We start from the raw sequence: 23885 nt of genomic DNA, 5'->3' as shown, positions 1-23885 counted from the left end.
GTACCGACGATGAACGCGTTGGTGTTCAAACGTTCGGGGCACTGAGAAAGAGGAAAGATTGACGAGACAGAGACGCTATCGTGCCTCGAGGAAGGGAACGTGGAGCCGGTCGTCGGTACCAGGGGGAGGGATAGCCGGATGGAGAGAGGACATCGCGAGATGTACCGGGTCCGGATCGGAGAACGGGGGAAATACGGCGCGAGGAGGTATACACGGCGAGAAGAGAGAAGACATCCTTTGCACGGGAAGGGTGGCGGGGGAAAGGAATGAATGGAGATTGCAGACCACGCGGGAGAGACGAATGGCCCGGAACCCGTGGAGGAAACGGGGGCGAGACAAGGGTGAGGAGAGAGAGAGAGAGAGAGAGAGAGAGGAGAAGGCTCGCGAGAGGAAGCTAACGAAGAGAGGAGGAGAGAGATAGAGAGAGGAGAGAGACAGGGGAGGAGGAGGAGGAGAAGGAGGAGCAGCAGGAGGAGGAGGAGGTTGGACGAGGGAGGGAGGGAGGGGGAGGAGAAGGAGGGCTGTTTCATGTAGACAATCACCGTCAACAGTAGCGGGAGTACCCACGGGGTGATGTCGACGACACGTGACGTCGCCGCTTGAATCTCGTCATCGGCCGGCCCCGGCGTCGCGGGGAATCGAACGCGAGCGCGCGCGACGCGCCAACGACATCACAAACCGCCTCCGATCGGCACACGAGAGAGGTTCCTCTCCTCCGCCACCGTCTCTCTTCGCCCGTGCGAGTGCACGAGCGCGCGAACGTGCGAGCGCGCTCTCCAGGCACCCGACAGCTTCGCGCGCGAGCCACGCTTTATTAGTCTAGCGCGGGCCATCGCTGAACCCCTTTAGTCGCTTCTCTACGCTTCGCCTTGTCTCGCCTTCGTCGTCTCGCGCCCGGTCTCTCGTCTCTTCGTCCCCGGTCTCCTCGCCTCGTCGTCGCGCACCGTCGCCATTGGCCATCGGCCATCGGATCAACTAGAGGACCGTGAATGCGAGTGAGCCTAAGCGTGATAATAGGAGCCAGCGTGTGAGGATAGTGCGACGAGGTTCTTCTTCGCGAAAGAGAGGAAGGAACCGAAGGTGGGGCCAACGTGTCAAAGAGAGCGGAAGGTCGATGCGCCGGAGGAATACGGAGGAAGAGCAAGAGAGCGGTATCCTTCGGTGATACAGTGCGACCAGCACTCGTACCGGTACGTCGCGCGCCGCGGTTATCGGCCACGCTTCACAACCAACGTCCGAGAACATCCTTTTCCGGCACGCTCCGAATGATTCTGGTTCAGCGCAATACGCATTCGAAGAGGAGCCAAGTACCGAGTACCGATCTATTGGATAACTGCACGAAAACTATTCAATGTTCTGCCACGCGACCATATTCAGTTCGACGAGCTACTAGAGAAAACCCTACTAGAGGTGTTCATTGAGGAGGAACAATCGACTCGCGACAAACTTTCACACGGAAATAACGACGACGTCGTTCTTTTATTCGTCTTATCCTCTCGAAGAATCGCCGAATGTCTCTCAGCTCAAGTGTATTATTCGCTCGTTCTCGCGAAATTCTGACTGTGGCGCGCGAATTGAACACTCCGTGTGGTAACCGGCGAATGATCGGGTAGCCCGTGGAGAGGGTGTTTTAGCGGCTCCGTGTCATGTACGTGCGTTCACCCGCGTCCTCTACGGCATCGTCGTCGTCGAAGGCACGCGAGTCTGAGGCGACGGTGAGCGTGAGATTGGGCGCGGGGATCACGTGGATCGGCACCGCGACGACGACCGGCGACGGGACAGGTTGAAAAGATGCTGGCGCTCGCGATGCGCCGCGAACACACGACCGGGCGCAGCAATTACGAGCCCGCGAATCCGCTCGCGGGGTTCGAGCACCTCCAGCACAACAATGGCAATCCGTTCGCGGTGGTGCCCGCCGCCGTTGAGGGTCGGGCGCGCGATGCCAGGCCAGAAGCCGCCGAGGGCGAGCTGCAGGAGTTCGTGGACATTGCGCAAGTGCAACAGCTACTGCAGCAGCAGCAGCAGCAACAGCAGCATCAGCAACATCACCATCATCATCATCACCAGCAGCAGCAGCAGCAGCAGCAACAGCAGCAGGCAGCCGCATCCTGCATCTGGGGAGCGGTATATCCACCGCCGCCGCCCGCGCTAGGATATCATCACCATCATCATCATCACCATCACGTGCCACCGCCGTCAGGTAATGTCTCAGCGTACCGTAAACGACGCGAAATCGAATGGACGGTTCAAGATAATGTTTCCTTTTTTTCTTTTTTTTTTTCGCAAGTATCTTTCGTTTTGTCGCCAAGATTTGAAGTGCGAGTTTCTTCGTCTTCTCGTCGTCTTCGACAACTTTTCTTGCGACGCGAGAAATATAATTTGCATCACTCTCCAGAGCCATTCGACGTTTCTTTCTTTCAATTTTTTTCTTCTGCCGCGGTTTCCTTCTATCTAGCGACGGGAACACCGACGGCTACCGGTATTAAACACCGGTCCAAACACACTCCCCGCGCAACTGCATGTATGATAATCGATCTTTAAGAGCTTTAAGATCGGCACGACAAAACCTGTATTTCTAGACTGGCTATTAAATTTCTTGTCACCACGCGTATGCGGCTCGTAAGAGACCTTCGTGTGGACTACGGCGTGTTGTTGATAACGACTAGAATCAAACGTGGAGCCGAGATCACACTTATCCGGACGTTCAAACTTTCATCGATGAAAATTTCATCGGTACTTTTGTACGATCGTGTTCAAAAATACTAAAAATGTTTCAATGTCGCGCAACTTAAAAGTCGCTAATGTCGATTATTTTTATCTTTAATTATCTATAATGATATATTGATCGAAGTCGCTATTTGCTTCCTATTGTCAGATTTTTTTTCGCGTAAAGTGTTGCAATCGATTGGGTACTCAATTAAATCACATTTTAAACCGTCCATTCGATATTTCGCAAGAAAAAATACAAATTATTAATTAAACTATTAAAGTTAAGCAGAATAGTACTCATATTACTCTAAATCAAACATAATCCACGGCTTACACTCTCTTAACCCGTAACAGCGTTCTTAGAACGGACTATTCGCTGTTAAGTTCATAATTCTTAAACGTTTCTAACCAGTTACTGCATTATAACGATATCTATCACGCAATGATATTGACAAAAGAAATAATAGAAATAACTAACGATTCGTCCACCGTACAACCGAAAGCTTTTATACTATTAACCACGTTGTAAACAATATTGTAACTCAGATATTCATAGCTTTGCTACAAGCACTTTAATAATAAAACAATAATTTGCCTCAATGTGCAAACAAAATTTGAGAAATGCTTCTCATCATTTTTTCGTTAGACATCAAACGATGGACGTTTCCGTAGTACTTAAATCTTTTATCCTTCCTACTTGATAAAAACGATATTTGACGACATATGTCGACTGACGATTGTATTTACGCACATAAACCGCATACACAATTTTTTCTCCAAAAATGGATTTCAATACAAACAAGTGTTAGCTCTTCTGTCCATTTTATAAGAAAAATTAATATTATCTCTTTAAAAGTGTAAATATCTGACTAAAAATAAAAAAAATTCTGAATTAAATTAAATTCATGATAAAACTGTTTGTTATTGATATTTCGAATTGTAAGACCAAAGCCTAAGCTGATCAAAAGTTTTAAACATATTACGGAGAAATATTGTGCTGGACATAAAATTGTATTAAAACAAATTTAGAGAAAGATGACACACATAGAAAAAGATCGTCCACGACAACATTTTACCGACGGCAAAATGCAGCTTTTAATTTATACAGTGCAATTGAAATATATGTAGGAATAATTTAACAAACCGTATATGTACATATTTTATATGAAAAAATTAACGTATAAAATATATATTTTCGGATTTGGAAAAATTCGAATGTTTTAGAATTGATAAGATTGCGAATTCACATTTAAGATACGAGTTTGCGAGCGATTGCAGATCTTGCCGTCGGATAATCGCTATCTCGCATCGAGACTGCGAGATCGGCAATCTTAATGCGGACTAATCAGAATCTCTCATTATAAACGTTACCTAACAATATTTGTATATGACACGTTTCTTATAATATTTATTTAAACAAATTTATCGTCAAAAAGCAATTTTGTATTAATATTTGTAAAATGATAGAACACAAAGAATTGTCACAAGTAATCTGTTATGCGTTAAAAATTTGATCTGCATAAAAAATTTAATTTGCGGGAATTCAATAAAATTCCCTTAAGTATTAAAATACAAAAACTATAGTCCGGATTTAACAAAATGAGAGAAAAAAAGTAATTTCGATAAGACTTTACAAACACGCGTTTGTCATGCAATGTATTCTTACACAGCCACTGCACCAGTCACTGAACAGTCACCAGTAAATGATTATTTAAGAAAAATATAAAATAATAAGATTCAAAAATAATACTTGCAAAGTAATTGATATTTTTTAGATTAATTGTCATAAAGATTAAAGTATCATTTTTTTTGTACTTGTAAATGTAATTATACTGTTTTTATATGTTCATTGACTGGGGCAGCGGTCTTATCTGCAAAATGCACAGATTTTTGCAAATTTTTTATTGACATCTTCTATACGTCGTGTGTGGAATAATTTAAAAAAAACTCTACTCTAATTCTCGAGCGGAAAATCATAATGTACGATGCATACTTAATTATCTCATAAACAAGTTCTTCTGCGTCTAATGCCCTTTTAAGGCGGCGCTGTTTGCGCAAGACAATATATAAAAAGACGAAAGGGAGAAGGAACACGCGCGTATTGAGAGCCGAGCACGTGCCGAGGAAGATATTGAAGAACCGATAACTCTTAATTCCACGCGCCGTCGGTAGTCCCGCTGAATTGGGCGTGCTACATTACTAGGTCAAGTTTGTACAAGCACGAACGAAGCGTCTCTCTCTCTCTCTCTCTCTCGTCGACGTTAAAATAATTAAAAGTCTGATAATGGTTGGTCCTCATTTAAAGAACATCCGCGAATTCGCGGATTCATTTATGGTCCGCGTCCAATTTGGCACGAAAATACACCTTCGTGTGTTACGCGCTATATTTTTACTTTGATACCTCAAAATAAATATGTTGATTACGCATCTCTTCGCGAAAAATAGTTTTCTATCTATTCGCATGGACTAATGTTCTTAGCCGAAAAAATTCTTGAAAATTTTTGGCAAAATATAGTCTTTTCTTTGCCATATTTTTTTAAGATTGTCACTTTCAATATTTTCTACGTCATTTAAAATTTCTTTCATATTTAAGAACTCTAACAAGTAAGACATTTATTAATTAATAAAATGTCATCATCACAGTCGTTTCTTCTATATTAAAAAAAAATTAGAAAAGATCCTGTTTTCTTTTCTCGATTTTATATTATTCTGGAAAATAAAAATACCAGATGGGACTTACGTGAAAACGCGAATTAAAGAGCGCACGTGTACACAGGTTATTATTTAAAATGTCGTATTTTCATATAAGTAAACGCATAGTAAATCGCATGTATACGCCTGACATTTTGTTATTATTGTATGGATTCGTAAGACAGGAAATCATACATCATACACGAACCTACAGTGGGCGGATAAAAGGGAACGAGTCACCTTCTCTCTCTTTCTTTTCTATCTCCGTTTCTCTCTTTCTCTAGACGCTCAGCTCTCATTGACGTCCTTTTAATAATGCTGGTTCCCTCTGTTTGTGCTCTTTTTTCTTTCTCTCGTAGAGTCGCGCATAAAAGTTCTTAGCAGGAGGATATCTGCGCGCATTAATTTTTACGATACGTCACATTGCGTCTAACTACAAAATTTCTCGCAGCAGTGTCGGTTTGTAGACACTGACTTTCCTTTTTCGCAAAAACGGTTTTTAAAAATTATGGATACCAAAAAAAGTTTATCGCAATATAAATGCAAGATAAATGGGGGAAGATTGCCACACTTAAGTCTGCTGGAATAATTTTATTATAGAACTAAACTACGAAAAGCTATGAAAAGTATTTTAGTGCATTTAGGCGCAATGAGAATAATCTCTGATGTATAAACACACTATACTCAAGGTGGTTTCTTCCCCCAACTGGTAATTTTTCCCTGCCTTGCTTAATTTTAATATTAAATGTTGATATATTGTTATTGTAATTAAAATCAATGATTTTTTTAAGTTTGAAGATAGAAAAAAATACATAAAATATTTGGTAAAACAATGTGGAAAACCACATATGTATTTTTCACAATAACAATAGACTTATGAGAAAAAAAGATGATCGATCAATTATGTGAGCAAATTAATCAAGTCTTAAAAAAAAAATTTTCCGTTGTTACAAATTTTCTCGCTGTTTTGGTCTGTTATCTGTCTTATTGCTACTATCAAGATTTTATATCGGAGAGCCCTGTTATCTCGTCCACGTTTATATATGCCAGTATGGTCGATAGAATAATAATCACAAGAATTGGCCCTTTTCTCATTACCAGCGAGACGTGAACTTCTTCTCAAGAAATCTCTTTAGAAGTAATCCCCCCGGGAGAAAACTCAGGAGTATGAAAACAAATTATATATACAATGTGAGATAATAATTTGCCGCAAGAGCATTCTGCAATAATCTGATATTATTACCAAATTAGCTATTTATTTAGAATTTATAATTAGAATTAATTAGAATTTATATTTAGAATAAAGCAATTGCTAGATAATATGCCAAGTTATTTCATTATGCTTACATCGCGTGACAAGGTACGGGCATATGCCGAAACATCGTCATAATCTTATCGCATACGTCAAAGCTGACGTATACCCACCCTGAAAATCGATCGTAAAACATAGTTAAATTTTTATCGTTAACTAATTTACGTGTATGATAACGTAAGAGATGCAAACGTCGATATTGCGTCACAAGTGCCTTTATCTCAGGATATAATCGCGCGACGCGATTAAAATGTGAGTGGTTAACATCGTTCTTTGTGTAACATGAAATGTCACGCCGATAATTATTCGATCTATTCTTGTAGATATCGGCAGCGTAAAATTGATTAGCGACATCATAAAATTCCTTAGCAATTAAACAAATAATGAGTTAGAAGACGAGCCTCCTCCTCGAGATAAAGTGCGAATTTTATTATCGATAATATATGAGGCCATTTAAACAAAACTAAAGTATAAGTGGTTGTCTTCTAGATAAATTAAGATTAGCGAGATTTTTAAATAATGCCTACTTTTTGAGAAAGGCACAATTAGCTTCAAAGTATTTTTTAACTATCATTAAGAATGTAATTTCTTTACGGTTAATTCGAGTTTTTCCATGGTTTTCAAGTTCAAGAGGGGAAAGAACTTTTATCCCCCCCCCCCTCTCTCTCTCTATCTTGCTCTATCTCTTCCTCGACAAAAGTTTATTTGAAAGTTTTGTTGAAAATAATCGATAACAGGTGTACTATTTATCTCACAGACTGATCCAGATAATTGACGTCTCGCCGTACCTGCTATTCCCATTCAACGGAGCGTAAAATCAGATACTTCAATTGGCCCTTACGCGCACAATTGTTTCGCGTATAGCGTCATACACATCAATTAACGAATAGCACTTTATCTACTTGACGTATTCTCCCACGAATTACGCGAACGATCGAGAGCCTCTCAGAGTGCCAAACTGATCAACCATATGAAATAAAAAGTGGAGAAAATTGACGAGAGAACTCAATTAATGTCACACGATTAGTGTTATTCTCGGACAAAGTTTGCTTAAGAGGACATTCCTCGCCATGGGAAGTCCACTCGAATTGACGTGGTCAACGATCTTAAAATTTCCACGTGCGATTATACGGAAAAAATAAAAAGCCGCGGAAGTTTGTTTTGTCGTATCTCTCCTATTAACGGTAATTTATGAACCTGCAAACATCCTGAAGTAACAAAATTACGAGAGACCATCAGAAGAAATGAAATGTTGCTACGACAGTCCAAAGTGCAGAACGCATTATAAATACCCGCGTTTCGTCTTCTGATGCCGTAACGGTCCAGGTGCGTGTCCAAGAAATTTTGAAAGACGCGTTTGAAAGTCGCTCCGCACGATACGACGAATCGAACATTACGAGTCGTCCGGACGCACCCTTGCAAACGTAAGTGCTAAATGTAGAAGGGGTGTCGCGACGACGCGCCTGGGCGAAAGGGACAAAAAATCGACCCGCTTACGCGCGCAATTTAACGATCCGTGTGGACTCATACGGAAGATGTTATATTCAGCGGCCTCGCATGGGAATCGTCACGATAATCGCGGGTCCGACACGTCGCTCCCATGTATTTTTACACGTAGTCATAGCACGCCGGTGGATTTGTACGCCGGTTCGCTATAGCGATAAAAATACGCCGGTCACGCGCGCGTGTTGGTGAACTGTTATCGTCTATGAATGGCTCATAGACGTATGAAGCATCTACGTCAGCATCGACCGATAAGACTTTAAGCGGGAACAAGACGAAGGGGGTTAACTACGCGTTATACGTTAGCCGCCGTTGACGTCCAACTACATGGGCTATAGTGCGCGCGCGAGAAGGAGAGGATCCCAGAAATCGATAGGCCACGGTGCAAAAATAGTCCCGGGGAGGATTGTCTGGGCGGACTTATGACCATCTCTCGTGTGAAACGCGCGTTTCGGATCGATGCACCATTCTTGTTTCAAAAGTCGCGCTTCCAAGCGGACTTTTTTTTCATCCTGACTTTCCGAATGAAAGTTTCTGCAAATTATTATCTATATAGGACAGTCCGAACTTTTACCAGGCTATTTTCCATTTAAGAATTCTTCCATTGTTTTTATTAAGTATTTCCTTAAAAACGTTTTGACTATACGATATCAACTAAAAAGTTGGGAAATTTTTTAACCGCAAACTTTTTAGATTCATTCGTTTTTTTTCGACTATCCGAATTTTGAGATCAACTGCAAACAGCATAATGCAGCATAATGACAATATTTCACGGCAGTTTTAATTAACTTTTAAACAGTAAATAACTTTTAACGACTAAGTACGGATTCAAATAAATAAATTTTATAGAAATATTTATTATAGTTCCATTAGTATACGTGTAAAAAATTTGATTCAATTCGTAATACTCAAATTTTGCAAGTAAATACTAAACATGATTTTACATGAGAATCAACGAAAAAAATTTAATGACTGTTAGATCAATAAGAGAAATCAATAAGGAATTATCCTCAAATAGTTATATAATCAAACTATATCCTTAAGAAGTTCAGAAATCCAACCATTCTCAAGTTACAAATAGTCACGATGTTAATAGGGAGAGAGAGAGAGAGAGAGAGAGAAAATTAAAAGATTAAAATTATCCAATAAAAAAAAATCTCTGAGAAAATATAAAATTCAAGAAAATCTCTCACGATGCGTTGCAACATTATTCTGTGCACACGTACGTACAGGAACTATAAACTGATATGAAAGTATTTTTCATCTCTGCAATAACTTCGGAAATATTGGTTATAGCTTTTCCGCGATGGGGAAAAGAGTAAAAGGCATATCCTTTTTTGCTTCCTGACTTTGTGCGAGCGATCTTATCCTTCTCTTTCTCTCTTATTTTATCATCTATCCGCACTATTTTAAACGTTATATTTTTAATAAAAATTTTATATAAAGTATCCACATCCGCGGTTCGTAAAGCAATTATATTTTTAGTCAGTTCAGTTTCTCTCTCCACCGACCATCTCAGCCTTGCCCTGACGTTATCGTGGTTTATTAATATTTACTTACATTACGCTTTTGTAACTTCTTCACGTGGTAAATCTTTTCCCGCCGTCCCGATCATTATTAATAGAGAGTTGTTGAAAAAAAAGGTATGCCAACATAGAACGCGAACGAATTTATATCCTTTCACGCGCGAATGCAACTCACGCGGAGGGAAGGTGGGCCTGAATGCCGCGATCTCTCTCTCTCTCTCTCTCTCTCTCTCTCGGAAAAATCAAATTCTCGGGCGCGGAGCATGGCATAATGGCAGTTACGATTACGATATCCCGGCGATATCCTCAACGATGCGCGGGATTTCAGACGCGTGTCCCTAAGCGTAAGTACTCATTGTAACAGAACTGCGCGTTAAAAGGTCGCGGAAACGAGGAAGTGCGGTATAAATTGTAGTTAAAATGCACAGTTCTCCGCGCGATAGTAAATTCGCGTCTACGCCTCCACGCCAATAAATTTACATACTCCTTTAGAGACCAAAGAGTCCGTTTTTTAGAAAGTCCACGACTGTATTATTACTTTTGGTCTCTTCGTCTTCGATCTCTTATCAGGAATCGCAGCAGTTCGATCAAACTCATTTACAATTAAAAAAACAAATTTTTACCAATATTGTGTTTAACTTTACGATCGCCACGATTTCATTCGCGTTCAATTTAATTCAGCTTTGACATTGACCACTGGGTCGCTTGAGACTCTATCAACTCCGATGGCGATCGATGCTTCGCCATCAATAAGAGAAGATTAGCAGAAATTATTGGTCAAGCGTCTTCGATTGTTTTTTGTTATTTTTCGCTCAAGCTTTGCACACTGACCAATACAAATTATACTTTTGCCTGATAATTGCTTCGGCGATTTCATTCGCAAGTGTAAGTACGTGAGAAGAACTTAAGCCTCGTTCCACAAGCTTATGATGGATAGCGTAGGCAATAGCCGGCGGACAAAGCGATTTTAGAGGCGCCGCGAGTTAGCCATTAATATAACTGTTTAAAGAGAGTTATTCTTTTTTTCGCAATTTACCCTTAGAACCCCGCTCTTTACCAATTTAATATTTATAATTTTCGATTTTCTCGATTCCGAACAGCACCTGAAGAATCGTTCCCGACTTTCTCCGTCTTGAAGAGTCAACGAGCACTCGAGTGATCTCGCAGATTTTATCTCGTTAAGAGTTTCGTAATTAAATTACACTCGCGTCGACTCAAGATGGATAATTTTTGCCGCGGCAACTGTCATAATCGGAAATAACGCTCTCATCATTGCGCTACGAGCTCCTGAAAGGCCGAAGTAAATGCTCGTATCTACCGGAAACGATCATTAATCAACGATCTCGGTAACGTGTCGCGTAAAAACGTGCGAAAGCCTCGCGAGTCGTCGCGAGTCGATCATGACTCACCCAGCTCGTAGAGCTCTCGTAGCGCCAAAGTACGTAATAGCGCGATCGCTGCATATATACAGGAGCGATTTAAAATACATCGCCCGCAGCGGCTGTTTCGCATAAACGGCGATACAAAGCGTGAGAAGCGTGAAGTTACTCGCACTCTTCTTTGCGACATATTTCTCCACCGCGTGTAGGGAGCCTTGAAATTGTCGTTAATATTTTTAATCTTCAAGATCATCTTAAATTTTTTAATAATGCGCGTCGCTTTGAGGTACAATGAAAAGACAGCTAGAAGGAAATGAGATAAAAGTCGCGCTGGACGTTGTTTATAGAAATAAAACACAAGAATGAATATTTTAAAATATTATTAAATAAAATATAATTGAATATTCAAAAGTACACTGATCTCTCAAATTACAGTGTCCGTTCTAGGTTTTTTTTACACGGCTGAAAGTTGCATAAATGGATCTGCCAAAATATTTATAAAAAAAGAGAAAATGTAAGGGGAAAATCATGTATATTGTAAAGGTATTTATTTCGTACATTTGTTTAAAAAATAAAGCTAAGAAAAGTTAATTTTATTTATTTATTTTATCCGTTGTAATTAGTACTCTAAAACAGTTAATTGATGCAATAAATACAATCGAGCAAGAATTTGGGTCATTATAATTTCTATAAATATTATAGAAAAACATTGTTTAATCACGTATAAAAAGTGTATCGCTTAAATCGAGAAATCAGTGTATTTAATAACAGAATACGTATTACTTCCATTAGATAAATTAATTATAACTTAAATATTAAATAATTCATTAATTAACACCGTGCCGTGCTGTGAAATATTACACACTTGAATGAAACATCTGCTTTAATGGTACAAATAAACGCTTTCCTTTAAATTCCCTAGCGTGCTTTTCGTTTAATCTGATCTTCCTCAAACAAAAAAATCTATTACTCGATTCCTTTGTAGTAGACCAAATTTTTAAATACTCTCTCGCGTACTCACCGGCGGCGTAACGTTTTAAAGGAAGAATCCAAAATCGCGCGTGATCTCGTGCCAGAATATCTTATTGTCTGCTTTTCGTAATTTTACATATAACGTCATCCCCGAAAGCGTCTTGATTTACATCTCGCGTCAATCTAGAATTCCTGCAACCTCTCCCATCGCTTACCGTGGTGTTTGTTATCGTGGATTTCTATTAGTATTTATCTTCTTCCGTACGCGACCTGCGTCTCGCGCGCCGATCAATAAAAGACATAAACAACGTAGATACGACCAAGCGAGGGGCGGCGAGGGGCGACGCGAGCTGCCAAAAATCTCGCATCATTGGTTGACTGACTCATCGGCATGGGGAAATATTTGACGCTCGCCGCACTAGTCATCCCGGGTATTTGGGGATGTTGGGTGGCTCAGGTGGTTGCGTGGCGGCTTGAAATAACGTCGCTCGCCCGCGCAAAATCGCGTCGATTAGGGCCACGAATAGTGCGCGCCCACCACCTCGTCAAGAGCCACCGGTAATTTTAGAACATTTTGTTGTGCCAGATCAACGTCGTCGTTGTCGGCGTGCGTCACTGTCTCTTTGCTCACGGTGTACGTGCATAGGTTTTTACGTAAAGCCAATCGGAAACGGAGCGGAGTGTTAACGCACATCATCGCGTCTGTGAGATCATCCCCTATTACAGAGAGAATTAATAAAACACTTCTATATTGCTGTCTTGTATCGACCTGTGACCATTTTTCCGTGCGAAAAATTATCAAATATGCCTGCAATATCTTTCAAACTGACTGGATAATCTGTGAGATAATATGAGAGAGAAAGACAGAGAGAGAGAAAGAGAGATAAATACTAAATATTGCATATTCTCCAAGACTATCGACTTATTTGGCAGCTCATTTCGGTAGCATTATAGGCTTGGTGTTCGCACCACCTGAGAGTAAATCATTTACTTGACTGCATCCATTTCCTGATAGCTACAATCTCGTTGTCAATAATGTGTTACAAAAATAAAATAAATTTAAATATTTTATATATATTAAATCGATACATTTCAACGTTATAAAAATTGTGAATATATACGGAGAATAGTAAAATAGTTTAATAGCTTGTCTTTTGCTTTATGCAAATCTGACAGAGCGTATTATCGTGTATTTGCGCTTAATCTCGATTATTGAAAAACGCTAGCTTTATTATGTGATTATAATATGACATCCTAGTCATCGAAGGATAATAAAAAAAAGCGAAATAAGGAGCGCATCGAGAATGGGAGAAACGAGAAAGAGAGAAACATAGAGAGCGGATAGACACACGTCAGCAGGAAGGGGGCGAGACAACGAGAAAGAGAGAGAGAGAGAGAGAGCGGAGCGGGACGTGAGAGCGAGGGAAGGGAGAGGGGGAACGGGCGCGTGGCAGCGCGTGGTGCCAAATAGGGCATCAGGTGGTTGCGAGAAAAAGATCGTACGCGCGTGCGCGTAAATACGTGACCGCTGCTCACGCACGCACGCAGGCACGCAGGCACGCACGCGTCCGCACAAATGGCACGCGTCTCTTACCCTCCCGGAGAGGAGAGGTGTCGCATGATCTGTCTCACGTACGGCAGACACGCGCGTGCTCACAGATATCGAGAGACAGGGAGCGACAGAGAGAGAGAGAGAGAGAGAGAGAGAGAGAGAGAGAGAGAGAGAGAGAGAGAGAGAGAGAGAGAGAGAAAGAGAAAACCATCGGTGTCCGGGGATAAAATTACTTTCTCCATACGCAACGGATTTGTATCGCTTTTACCGTGGATGACTACGTAACTATTTATACATATATGCAATCGGCCAAACGCGCGAGAGGCCACATTCTCGACGCTCCGTCCGTCATGATAGATCCAATAATAGCGGACTAGACCAGAAGGAGAAAGAGAGATAGAGAGCGAGAGAAACAGAACAGATCCCTTGCTCCCCCGCCTGATCGATGGTCTTCCTTCACCACGTCAACCCGCGCGGTACGCGTGCGAGAGCGCGGGATAGCGATCTGCGGAATTTCATTATCATGCTGCACGCCTTTTCTCGGGCGGGCTCGGCTGTTACCGATGTAAACGCGGTAAATGGCGGCAATTTGCGCGCGCCGCGCGTAAGTAGATGGAGAATACTCATTCTCTAGGACTTGGCGCATAATTGACAGTAATGCAAGATAATTTAGCCGCGCGGCGCGGCTTACCATATTTGTGCCCTGCGCGCGAGCACACCGCTACGTGCGAGCCGTTTAATAATTTCGCGCCGAGCCGACAACAAGGCGCGGGTTATACGACAGGAATAGCCTATCGACGTTGACGACTGGCGACAAGTTTCGACACGCGATCCGGCTCGCTTATTTTAAATTCATGATTAATCGTACGCGTCCGAAAATGAGATCTCAATCTCTCGTTCGAGGAAAGAAGAAAAGGAAAGAAAAAAAAAAAGAAGAGAATTGTCGAATCGGCGACGGAGTCGGCTCCGTTGCGGATCGATCGCGCCGCTGTCCTCTCCGCTTCTCGCTTTTCCGCTCTCCTAACGCCAGTTCGCGGCTTTTCCTCCATCTTCCTCCGCGTCGCGTGCTCGCGCGCGTTCACGAAGGGGGGAACCTCGTGGGGGGACAACAGTCGCGCGCCGCGGGTCTACGTCACGACGCTCTACGTCACTAGTGAACGGGGTTGTAGAGCTAAGGGACGGAGGTGGAGGAGGGGGAGGAAGCTCCTATGGTGGGACGCTAGTACGCGGAGGGAGATAGGGGAAGGTGGCAGCGCGCGAAGGGCGACCGGTGGGGGTAGATGTACACGTTCGTAAGCACTGAGCTGGTAATGGTAACTACGACGGCGCGAGAAGCGCGGCGGAGTCGGGTTCGAGCGGGGGAGAGGGAGATCGTTCCGATCTCACACGTATGCGCGATACACGCGTGTACGTTTATACACGTGTATATGTGTGAGTATTTAAATATACGCGCGCGTATATCTAAATACACATGCATACGCTTGATGGCGCGTATATAAATATACGTGTATACGTATGAAGACGTATATAGATATATATATATATATATATATCCTCTCTCTCTTTCTCTCTTTTCCACTCGCGCGCGCGCACATACACGCGTGCGTAGACAGTGGTCCGGCCGGGCGGGGATTGGCTGGCGGTCTCGACTCGGCGCTTCCAAATATGGGACAGTCTCGGCGGTCCATTCATAAAACTACGGGGCGCGCCGCCGCTCGGCTCAGTTCGTGCGCGACCCCCACGCATCGCGCGTCCTTTAACAACATCGCCGTGCACGAGCCAATACACATTCTCTCCGCTCCAAGACTACACCTTTGCCCGAAGGAGAGTCGCGCTTAAAGAAAGAGAGAAAGAGAGCGAGAGAGAGAGAGAGAGAGAGAGAGAGAGAGAGAGAGAGAGAGAGAGGGGGGGAGAAAAAGAAAAAGAGAGACAAACGCGCGCGCGAAAAGAGAAACGGATAAACATGGATGGGCAGAGAGAGAAAGAGGGAGAAAGATAGAGAAAAGAAAAGAAAGAGGGAGAGAAAAGGACAGAAGGAGAGAAAGAGTTGTCGACGCGTAAAACGCGCGCGGCCACTCGCGCTCGTGCGCGCGCGCGCCCGTGCCTACGCACACGTAGGTCCCGGATCATACACACTGTATTTGCTCTCACTCGCGCACAGATTCGGAGCACGCGTGGACCTAACGCGGCGGCGGCGGCGGCGGCGGCGGCGACGGCGGCGGCAGCGGCGACAGCAGCGGTGGTGGTGGCGGCGGCAGCAACGACGGTTGGTGGTGGTTGGCGGCGGCGGCGACGGCGACGGCGGGTGGCGGTTGCCGGACACGTCTTCTCCCGCCGCACGAATACTTTTGCCTCGCTTCCCGACGCGTATTCACATCGGCTCTCTCGGAGCGCGTCCGTGACGTCGGGAAGGTGAGAAGAGGAGTGTAATACCCCGGACCGGTCCCGCGCGATACATACCGCTTCGTTTTATAAGCCTCTTCTCCTCGTCGTCCGCGAGGTGAAAAAACGCTGATACCAGGTGGTATCCTTCGGTCCAAACTGACCGACGTTCGACGAATTACTTATCTACTAAATCGACGAAAACAACCGCAACGGTCCTACACGCGCGTAGCTTCTTTGGCACACGGTGGTGGTATAAATAAATTGGTGTCGGTGATGGTGATTATTAGTGGTCGGTGGTGGTCCATTCTGCGACGCGGTGTTGCCGGCAACGGTCGGTGGCATCCATCGAGGTAAAAACAAAAAATAAAAATCAAAAAGACAAAGCGGGAAAGAAGACATCTCTTTTTCTCGCGTCAAACTGGCGCGCGAACAGCTCGACTGAGTTAACCAAGGGCGCGCGCCACGCGATCGAGCAAGAAAGAGGGAAACGTCACGCATACTTAATCGCTACACTAATCCTACTAGCCGAAAGGAGTGACGGAACGACCGATCCACGGACAGATCGCGAGACATTAACGCATTATTTACACATCTTTAACACGCGCGCTATTTACATTTGGGAGATAGAACGAAAAAAATAGATAGAAAGAGAGAGAGAGAGAGAGAGAGAGAGAGAGAGAGAGAGGGAAAGAGATAGAGAGTGAAAAAAAAGAGTGAAAGATATTTAATTGCTCTCGGCATAATAACTTAAGACTGTCGGAGCGATCGAAAGAGAGCGGCTGTGTAATTTTAACCATAATAATTACGTTGACCGATACAACCGCAGGCGAGGACACGCAGTGCGGCACCGAGGATTCTACCGTCGCCCAGGGAGGCGATCAGCTCCAGAGGATGACTATGGACGGCGTAGAGGTGGTGGGCTCGCAGCCGCATGCGGCCACTAGCCCATTTCTGCTCTCCTCACCACCATTGGGTCACCATCATCATCATCACGCGACGTTCAATCTGCCGGTGCAGCTGAGCTTCGACGCGTGTTTACCGTACAACGCGGCCTCCTCCTCGTCCGGCTCGGTCACCTGCGGTGTCAGCGGGACAACCGTGAACGCGACCTGCACGAACTCCACCGGCTGTGACAAGAGTACGCCGTCTCTCTCCCTATCCTCGAGCGTGCCGCTACATATGCAGCTTCAGATCAGCTCGACCGTCCCATCGGAGCATAACCACGGCCGCCATCATCAACAGCATCATCGACTGGACGATCATCATCAGCATCAGCTGCACCCTAATGTGTCATCCCCGTCGACCGACGTCGCGGACGGCAAGAGACACCGGCAGCCCGATGACGACGATAAAAGTTGCATCAGGAACTGCCGGAGCGATATTCACGATACGAACGATAAGGATAAGCCCGGCGACCTGAACACGCCGGTCACCACCAGCAGCGACCTACCGTCTTTCTTCGGGCCCTCCGCGCTTGTCGAACCGCCACCGATCTCAGGTACCTACAATCCGCTAATCCTTAAGACGAGAATCGATCGATCGATCGATCGAGCAAGAGAGAGATTTTATTTCTCCAAATGCATTTTATTGTTGCGTAAACGCACGGCGAGGGGGGGGGGGGACAACTACGTACCTATAATACGCAACTGTCGCGTATAGTTGCGTATGGGACCGATCAGACACGATCTGTATCCCTCGCGATTCGGCGAACATTAACAGGATTACATGGGCGCGAAAATATGACGCCCAATGAACACGTACTATTTCGCTTTCGTCGACCTTTCGCTTTCTATATACGTCCGCGAGCTCCTCGCGCGCCTTGATGCCTGGTCGTTAGCATCTGCATCATTCGCGAGAAAATTTAACTATTATCCAAGTACCTCGAAGTACAGCCGCTCTCGACGGTGCGCAAGCAGCCGTGGCGTCTGTGGTGAGGAGCCACGAGGCGTGTTACTGACGTTTATTACACTCGCCCGCGAAAACACGTAATATCGAAGGTCTGTCCGCCTGTCGCGGATCAATACCCAACGACCCCGACATTCAGAGACCCTCCTCTGCATCACCGCCGCCACCACCACCTCCTCCTCCTTTTCCTCCTTCTCCTCTTTCTCTTCTGTCTCCTCTCTCTCTCTCTCTCTCTCTCTCTCTCTCTCTCTCTCTCTCTCTCTCTCTCCTCTTGCCGCTATCCCTTCAGTTCGGTTCATTCATGCTTCCAACTACCCCCACCTCTGCTACCCTCAGTACCGTAATAACCCTCCCGATTATCGTACAGTTTTACAAAGGCGTTTGTTATATACCTTTTTATCTTCTGACATGAAAGTATAATATATATATATTTAATAAAAGCGCAAACACATACAATTACGACGATACCTGGTGTGTTTTATCCCACAGCGATATACTCGGACAAGTTATATTGGGAGAATATTATCTCGAATCAGTAAAATCCTTTTATTAAAAAAAAAAAGAAATAGAGAGGAAAAAAGGTATACCACGTTCCATTTGTTTGTGATTTTGATGAGTACCTCCTCAACGTCAGTCAGCAATTATATGCGTAGGAAAGGAAGTAACAACGCGGCAGGATGCAGACAAAAGATAGAGGCTCTGAGAGATAAAGTCACCCCCGTATCGCGCGTTTCTTCCTGCCGGCTCCCGGTACAAATACATACACTCGTCCATTGCGTATATAGGGCACATAATGAAACATGTGTGACATGCACGTGGTACGTTGGAAATCGAGAACTAAGCGACAATTTTATCTATGCTTTCACAGGCAGCCTGGCGAGCGAGGACCTCTCCTTAGAAGAGGCGACCGCGGAGGAAGACGAGAACGGCACGTCCGCCGGAAGGGATCATCGGCATCATCATCAGGACGCGCGAAATGCCGTCACGTCGAACGCGCCTTCCTCAAGCAGTCCGCCGTCACGTCATCACCAGGACGAAGCGGATCGCTGCAACGCGCTGCAGAGTGGTGTAATTTTGTACTCACCGCATTCCACATCCACTGCGCCGGCAACGAGCGTGAATATCTGCAACGTTCCAACATTGACTTATCGCGGCGTCTTCACCACGACCTGCACGCAGTCCTCGCCGCTGGGCAATCTCCAGGGTGAGCAGCAGCAGCAGCAACCGCAGCAGCCGGCGGCTCAAGAACTGTGGGCGCCGTTACCGTCGCCAACCTTAACCTTGGCAGGCCAGCCGTTCCTTCACCCCAACTTACACTCGAGCGCGTATAGCGGCGAGACCGTTGAGTTGCTGCAGGTCGATTCGAAACCACCCCCGCCGCCCGGTTATCACGACACGGCGACTACCACCCCCACGACCTGGCTGACGGGTCACGAGGACGCTTACGATCCCGGTCTCCTCTCCCACCACCACTCTCATGCCCATCACCAGGAGACAACGTTGAAGCAGGAGCCGACCGGTACCGGTTACACTCCCAGCGTACAACAGCCGCAACAAGCTCAGGCGCAGGCTCAGCAACAGCAGCAACAACAAGCTCCGCCGCCTGCCACTTGCGGTGCCGCGGGAGTCCAGCTAGCCGAGTACAATCCGAGCACATCCAAGGGCCACGAGATCCTCTCTCAGGTCTATCAGCAGAGCGCGCTACCGCTCCGCTTGGTCCCGGTGAAGCCACGAAAATATCCGAATCGACCGAGCAAGACGCCTGTCCATGAGCGGCCCTACGCTTGTCCGGTGGACGGCTGCGACCGCAGGTTCTCCCGCAGCGACGAGCTTACACGGCACATACGCATCCACACCGGGCAGAAGCCGTTCCAGTGTCGCATCTGCATGCGCTCGTTCTCGAGGAGCGATCACTTGACCACCCACGTGCGCACGCACACCGGCGAGAAACCGTTTTGTTGTGATCAGTGCGGCCGAAAGTTCGCCAGGAGCGACGAGAAGAAGCGCCACGCGAAGGTACACCTCAAGCAGAGACTGAAGCGCGAGGCCTCGCACTCTAATCCGAGAACCCATCACCAGAGCCACGCGTCGTCACCCTGCAATCAATGAATTCCATGTTAAACAACGATGTTGAAAAATCTTTAACTTTGAGATCTCATTACGTTTGTCATCTTTCGACAAATTGTGATCTATGTCTCCCCGATTCTATTTCTCCCTATTCTCTCTCTTTATTTCTCTACTCTTTTTCGATTATCGCTTGTTCCCTCCTTTCCTGCATCTCTCATGATGACCGATGAAGAAATTGCGGAAATCTTTAGGCGGTCAAAATTGATCCGTCGCTGACTGATCCGTCATTTATTGTTGGTCCATTAACTCTTTAAATTATCTTAGAACATAGCTGGATACAAATTAATTGATTTTTTTTTTAATTTTCGCTATTGTATTTATAAATCAGAAGAATAAATAATAAACAATTTGCTCATTCCGAAAATTATCATATGAGTCAAAGAAGAAAAAATTAAATGTTGTACATATACAGTTCTTATTATCCGCGAGAGAACGATTAACTTCATGTATTTTAAGATAAAACTTATAAGAATTTGGTTTATTCATTGTACGAAAATATTCCTTCTTGCGTCATAGCGAAAAATCGAAGTACTTAAAATATACTACACATATTCTGTGTGCGATCATTGAAAACGAGTTTGTAGTTGAATAGAAGCAATCACAATGACATGGAAGTTAATCGTCCGACTATAAAAAAATACCTTTCTTAAAATAGAAAAATGACAGACGTTATTATTCCGCTTTACATGTACTTCATGTCTTAGCTTGTATCCAGATACGTATGAGAAATGTGAATTCTCTCTCTCTCTCTCTCTCTCTCTCTCTCTCTCTCTCTCTCTCTCTCTCTCTCTCTCTGTCTCTTTCTCTTTCTCATCCCTACACGAGATATTTTGAGCGTCAGATATCTAGATGCCATTGAGCGTGGTGAGAGCATTTTCGTGCTATTGTATAACACGAAATCGATACCATCCACAGCTTCCGGGAATCATAGAGAAAAGCGGAAGATAGATGGATAGGAAGAAAGAGAAATAGAAAATGAAAGAGAGAGAGAGAGAGAGAGACAGAGATGAGAGAAGGAATGAAGGGGGTGGATTGAGCAAAAGCAATGTGTCTCATTACATGCAAACGACTATGTGCGAGAATGTAATGTGTAAAACGATAAAAAAGTATTATATATCGACCATGGTCAATATGAGAAAAGCGGGACTCAATATTTAAGAGCATATATCTTGGCCCTTACCCCGCCCCCTTCACTCTATTCCACTTCACCCCGTTAAGAGTGCAATTTAAAAGACTCATGCGGTTCGAGTGCAATTCCCAAGAAATTCATATTTTCATGGAACTATTTATAGGTCAATCTCACAGGGAAGGCGGGATTGTTGACAAGGTTCGCGGCAATGGAAATAAAAGTATTTTTTGATTAAATATATAATTATATGTATATATAAAACTATGATTCATACTCTGAATCTCTCTCATGCAAAAAGAAAGAAAACGGTCAAGACAAGAGTATTTATTTTTGAAAAAGATTTTATGGAATTGCGTTAGAAGATGTATAGGTGCTTAGAGAAGAGAAAAAAAGTTCCTTCCCTGATATTGCGATAAATATTGTTAAAAATTTAATTTCGACGATTGTCAAAATTTATCCGAAGCTACGTTAAAATTTTTCCGTCGATGAAACTGTGCAATATATTTTCGTAAATTTTTCCGTGAACAATAATTTTCACGGGATATCGAATTTTGATTTTGCAGCGATCGCTTTTTCCCCCTTTCTTTTTTTAAATACTGTTCTTGTTGCCATTTATATCTATGTTCTCGCGCGGTATTTTTTTCGTGCTCCGAACACGCTAAATCTCGGCTGTCTCCGTCAAATACTTCCATTTTAATTCATTCTTTCGCCCCTTCCTACCCCAGCCGCCTTTTCCCTTCTTTCCTACAATACTGTAAAAAAATTCCACGAATAATTGTAATTAAACGTGATTATCGTTGTTGAAAGAAATATTTCATGTACATATGTATATAACTTATTATACATAATTACTGTATGTATGTAAAATCTAACGTTCTCTTCCCCTCTTCGCTCACTCCCTGTCCCTTACTTTTTTTCTCTCATTTTGCATTATTACATGTATAAATATACATGTATACATATATTTAGCAATTGTTAATGTTATGTATATGTTGCTCTATTTATTAACAAGATGACTATATCAAATGAATATATTGTTAAAGTTAAATAATTATTTTTATTATTGTAACGACTATTCTGGCGTGCAATGCGTTGCAACAATGACAGAGATGACATGGTACCCAAGCTTGTGCGAGATAATAAATGTAAAATCGCATATGTAATACATTCACGCACACACACATACACATACGCATATACGCTACACACATAAACACACATCATATGCGAACGCGATGATACGCGCTACATAAATTGTAAACGCAATGTAGTGCAAACGCGAGAGAATACTTTTTTTACAGATAGTATTATCCTATCGCTAGAAAAATTAAATGTAATTATTATACATATTGCGCTCCAAGTGCAATGCACATAACAAGAGCTCCCAGCTACCTGTATATTCGTGTTGTCATCATCGCCCCTGCATATGCTTCTCTTTGCAAGGCGGGTAACGCGAACAATCTTGCAACAATTATTAACAGAAATACAATTAACATTGACTCGAGGCCAAGTTGTTTTGATTATTTTCGTAACCCTTTCACAAGAGATGTATGCACAAACTGTTTACGAAGAAGGGATTAAATGATTGGAGGAAGCATTCCTTGAGCAATTCGGAGTCGATTCTTTTTTTTATCAACTAAATTTTTAATTAAAATTCTTGACACAAAGTTTGCCTGAAATTATGAACAAAATTTCATTTATATTTCAACCTCTGAATTCTCTCAAAAATTCTGTAAAAACATGTTTAGTGTCTTAATTCAAAGAATTATCAATGTTTTGATTAAAAGAGAGAATGTAGTCGGCTTTGTGCATTGATCAAGGAACATACCGTCGAGTTTGCTTAAACACTTGAATCTTTCCTCGACTGTGTAACAAACACAAAATGTATACAACAAGCTCACGGGGCATTAGTCCACGCACGATCGTAAGCATTCCGATAGTACATTAAGACAAATTAACTTCAGTGATTTGCAACTCCTAAGATTTGCAATGTCCAATCGATTAATTTGGAGTGAAATTTGGATCCAATTATAAGATGTCAAATAAAAATATTATTTGTAAAACTTTGTGTCTCTTTAACTTGAACCATTTATAAGAAATTAATTCAACGTTTTTATTTGAAACGTTATCTTTTTTTATAAAAAGAACCAATAAATATAATTTATAAGATGTGTTTAATAATTAAAAAAAAAATTTTAATTGTGCCTTTAGATAGTAAATAAGAAGATTTTATCGGCCATTAAATAGATTTTCGATAAATTAATCTGAGAAAAGCACGTAGAGAAAAATACTCGTGATATTTAACATTGAATTTTTTAAGCTTGCGGGAAAGATATTTAATCAAATTTTTTTGTGAAAAAATTATTTCGATGCTTAACAAATACATACGACCTGTTCGGTACACGCGCCCGCACGTGTGCGTCACCGAACCTGTGCAATGTTATTTCGCTGGAAGAAAATGTCAGAGTTTGTTTCCGATAAAAATTTCACAGAGATTTAATTAAACCGACGAATTTAGCTGCGGTCGTGACGGAAACGCGGAAAGCTGAATCGCAGAGAGAGAAAGAGGATTGTCATGTCGCGCCGTGCATTCGAAACGCCCAGCCCGCGAGGATGAGCCGATGAAGATGAGCGCGGAAGAGGCGTTACCTCAACCTCCGTTCACATTGTAACAAAAGCGTCCCTTCGGCCGAAA

The 23885-nt window shown here is 43.3% G+C and overlaps 1 protein-coding gene across 1 annotated transcript; it reads left to right on the top strand.

Annotated features, from left to right (window-relative positions):
- Positions 1-530: 530 nt before the first annotated feature.
- On the top strand, positions 531-23253 carry LOC105838685 (DNA N6-methyl adenine demethylase). Its single transcript, XM_028193163.2, has 3 exons — positions 531-2200; positions 16856-17527; positions 18803-23253. The coding sequence occupies exons 1-3, from the start codon at positions 1792-1794 to the stop codon at positions 20041-20043; spliced, it is 2322 nt and encodes a 773-aa protein (XP_028048964.2). The 5' UTR covers positions 531-1791; the 3' UTR covers positions 20044-23253.
- The last annotated feature ends 632 nt before the right edge of the window (positions 23254-23885 follow it).

The sequence above is a fragment of the Monomorium pharaonis genome, chromosome 9 (assembly GCF_013373865.1).
Source record: "Monomorium pharaonis isolate MP-MQ-018 chromosome 9, ASM1337386v2, whole genome shotgun sequence".
In the NCBI taxonomy this organism is placed as follows: Eukaryota; Metazoa; Arthropoda; class Insecta; order Hymenoptera; family Formicidae; genus Monomorium; species Monomorium pharaonis.
The sequence above is the reverse complement of the archived record's forward strand: the minus strand, read 5'-3'. Positions and strand labels throughout refer to the sequence as shown.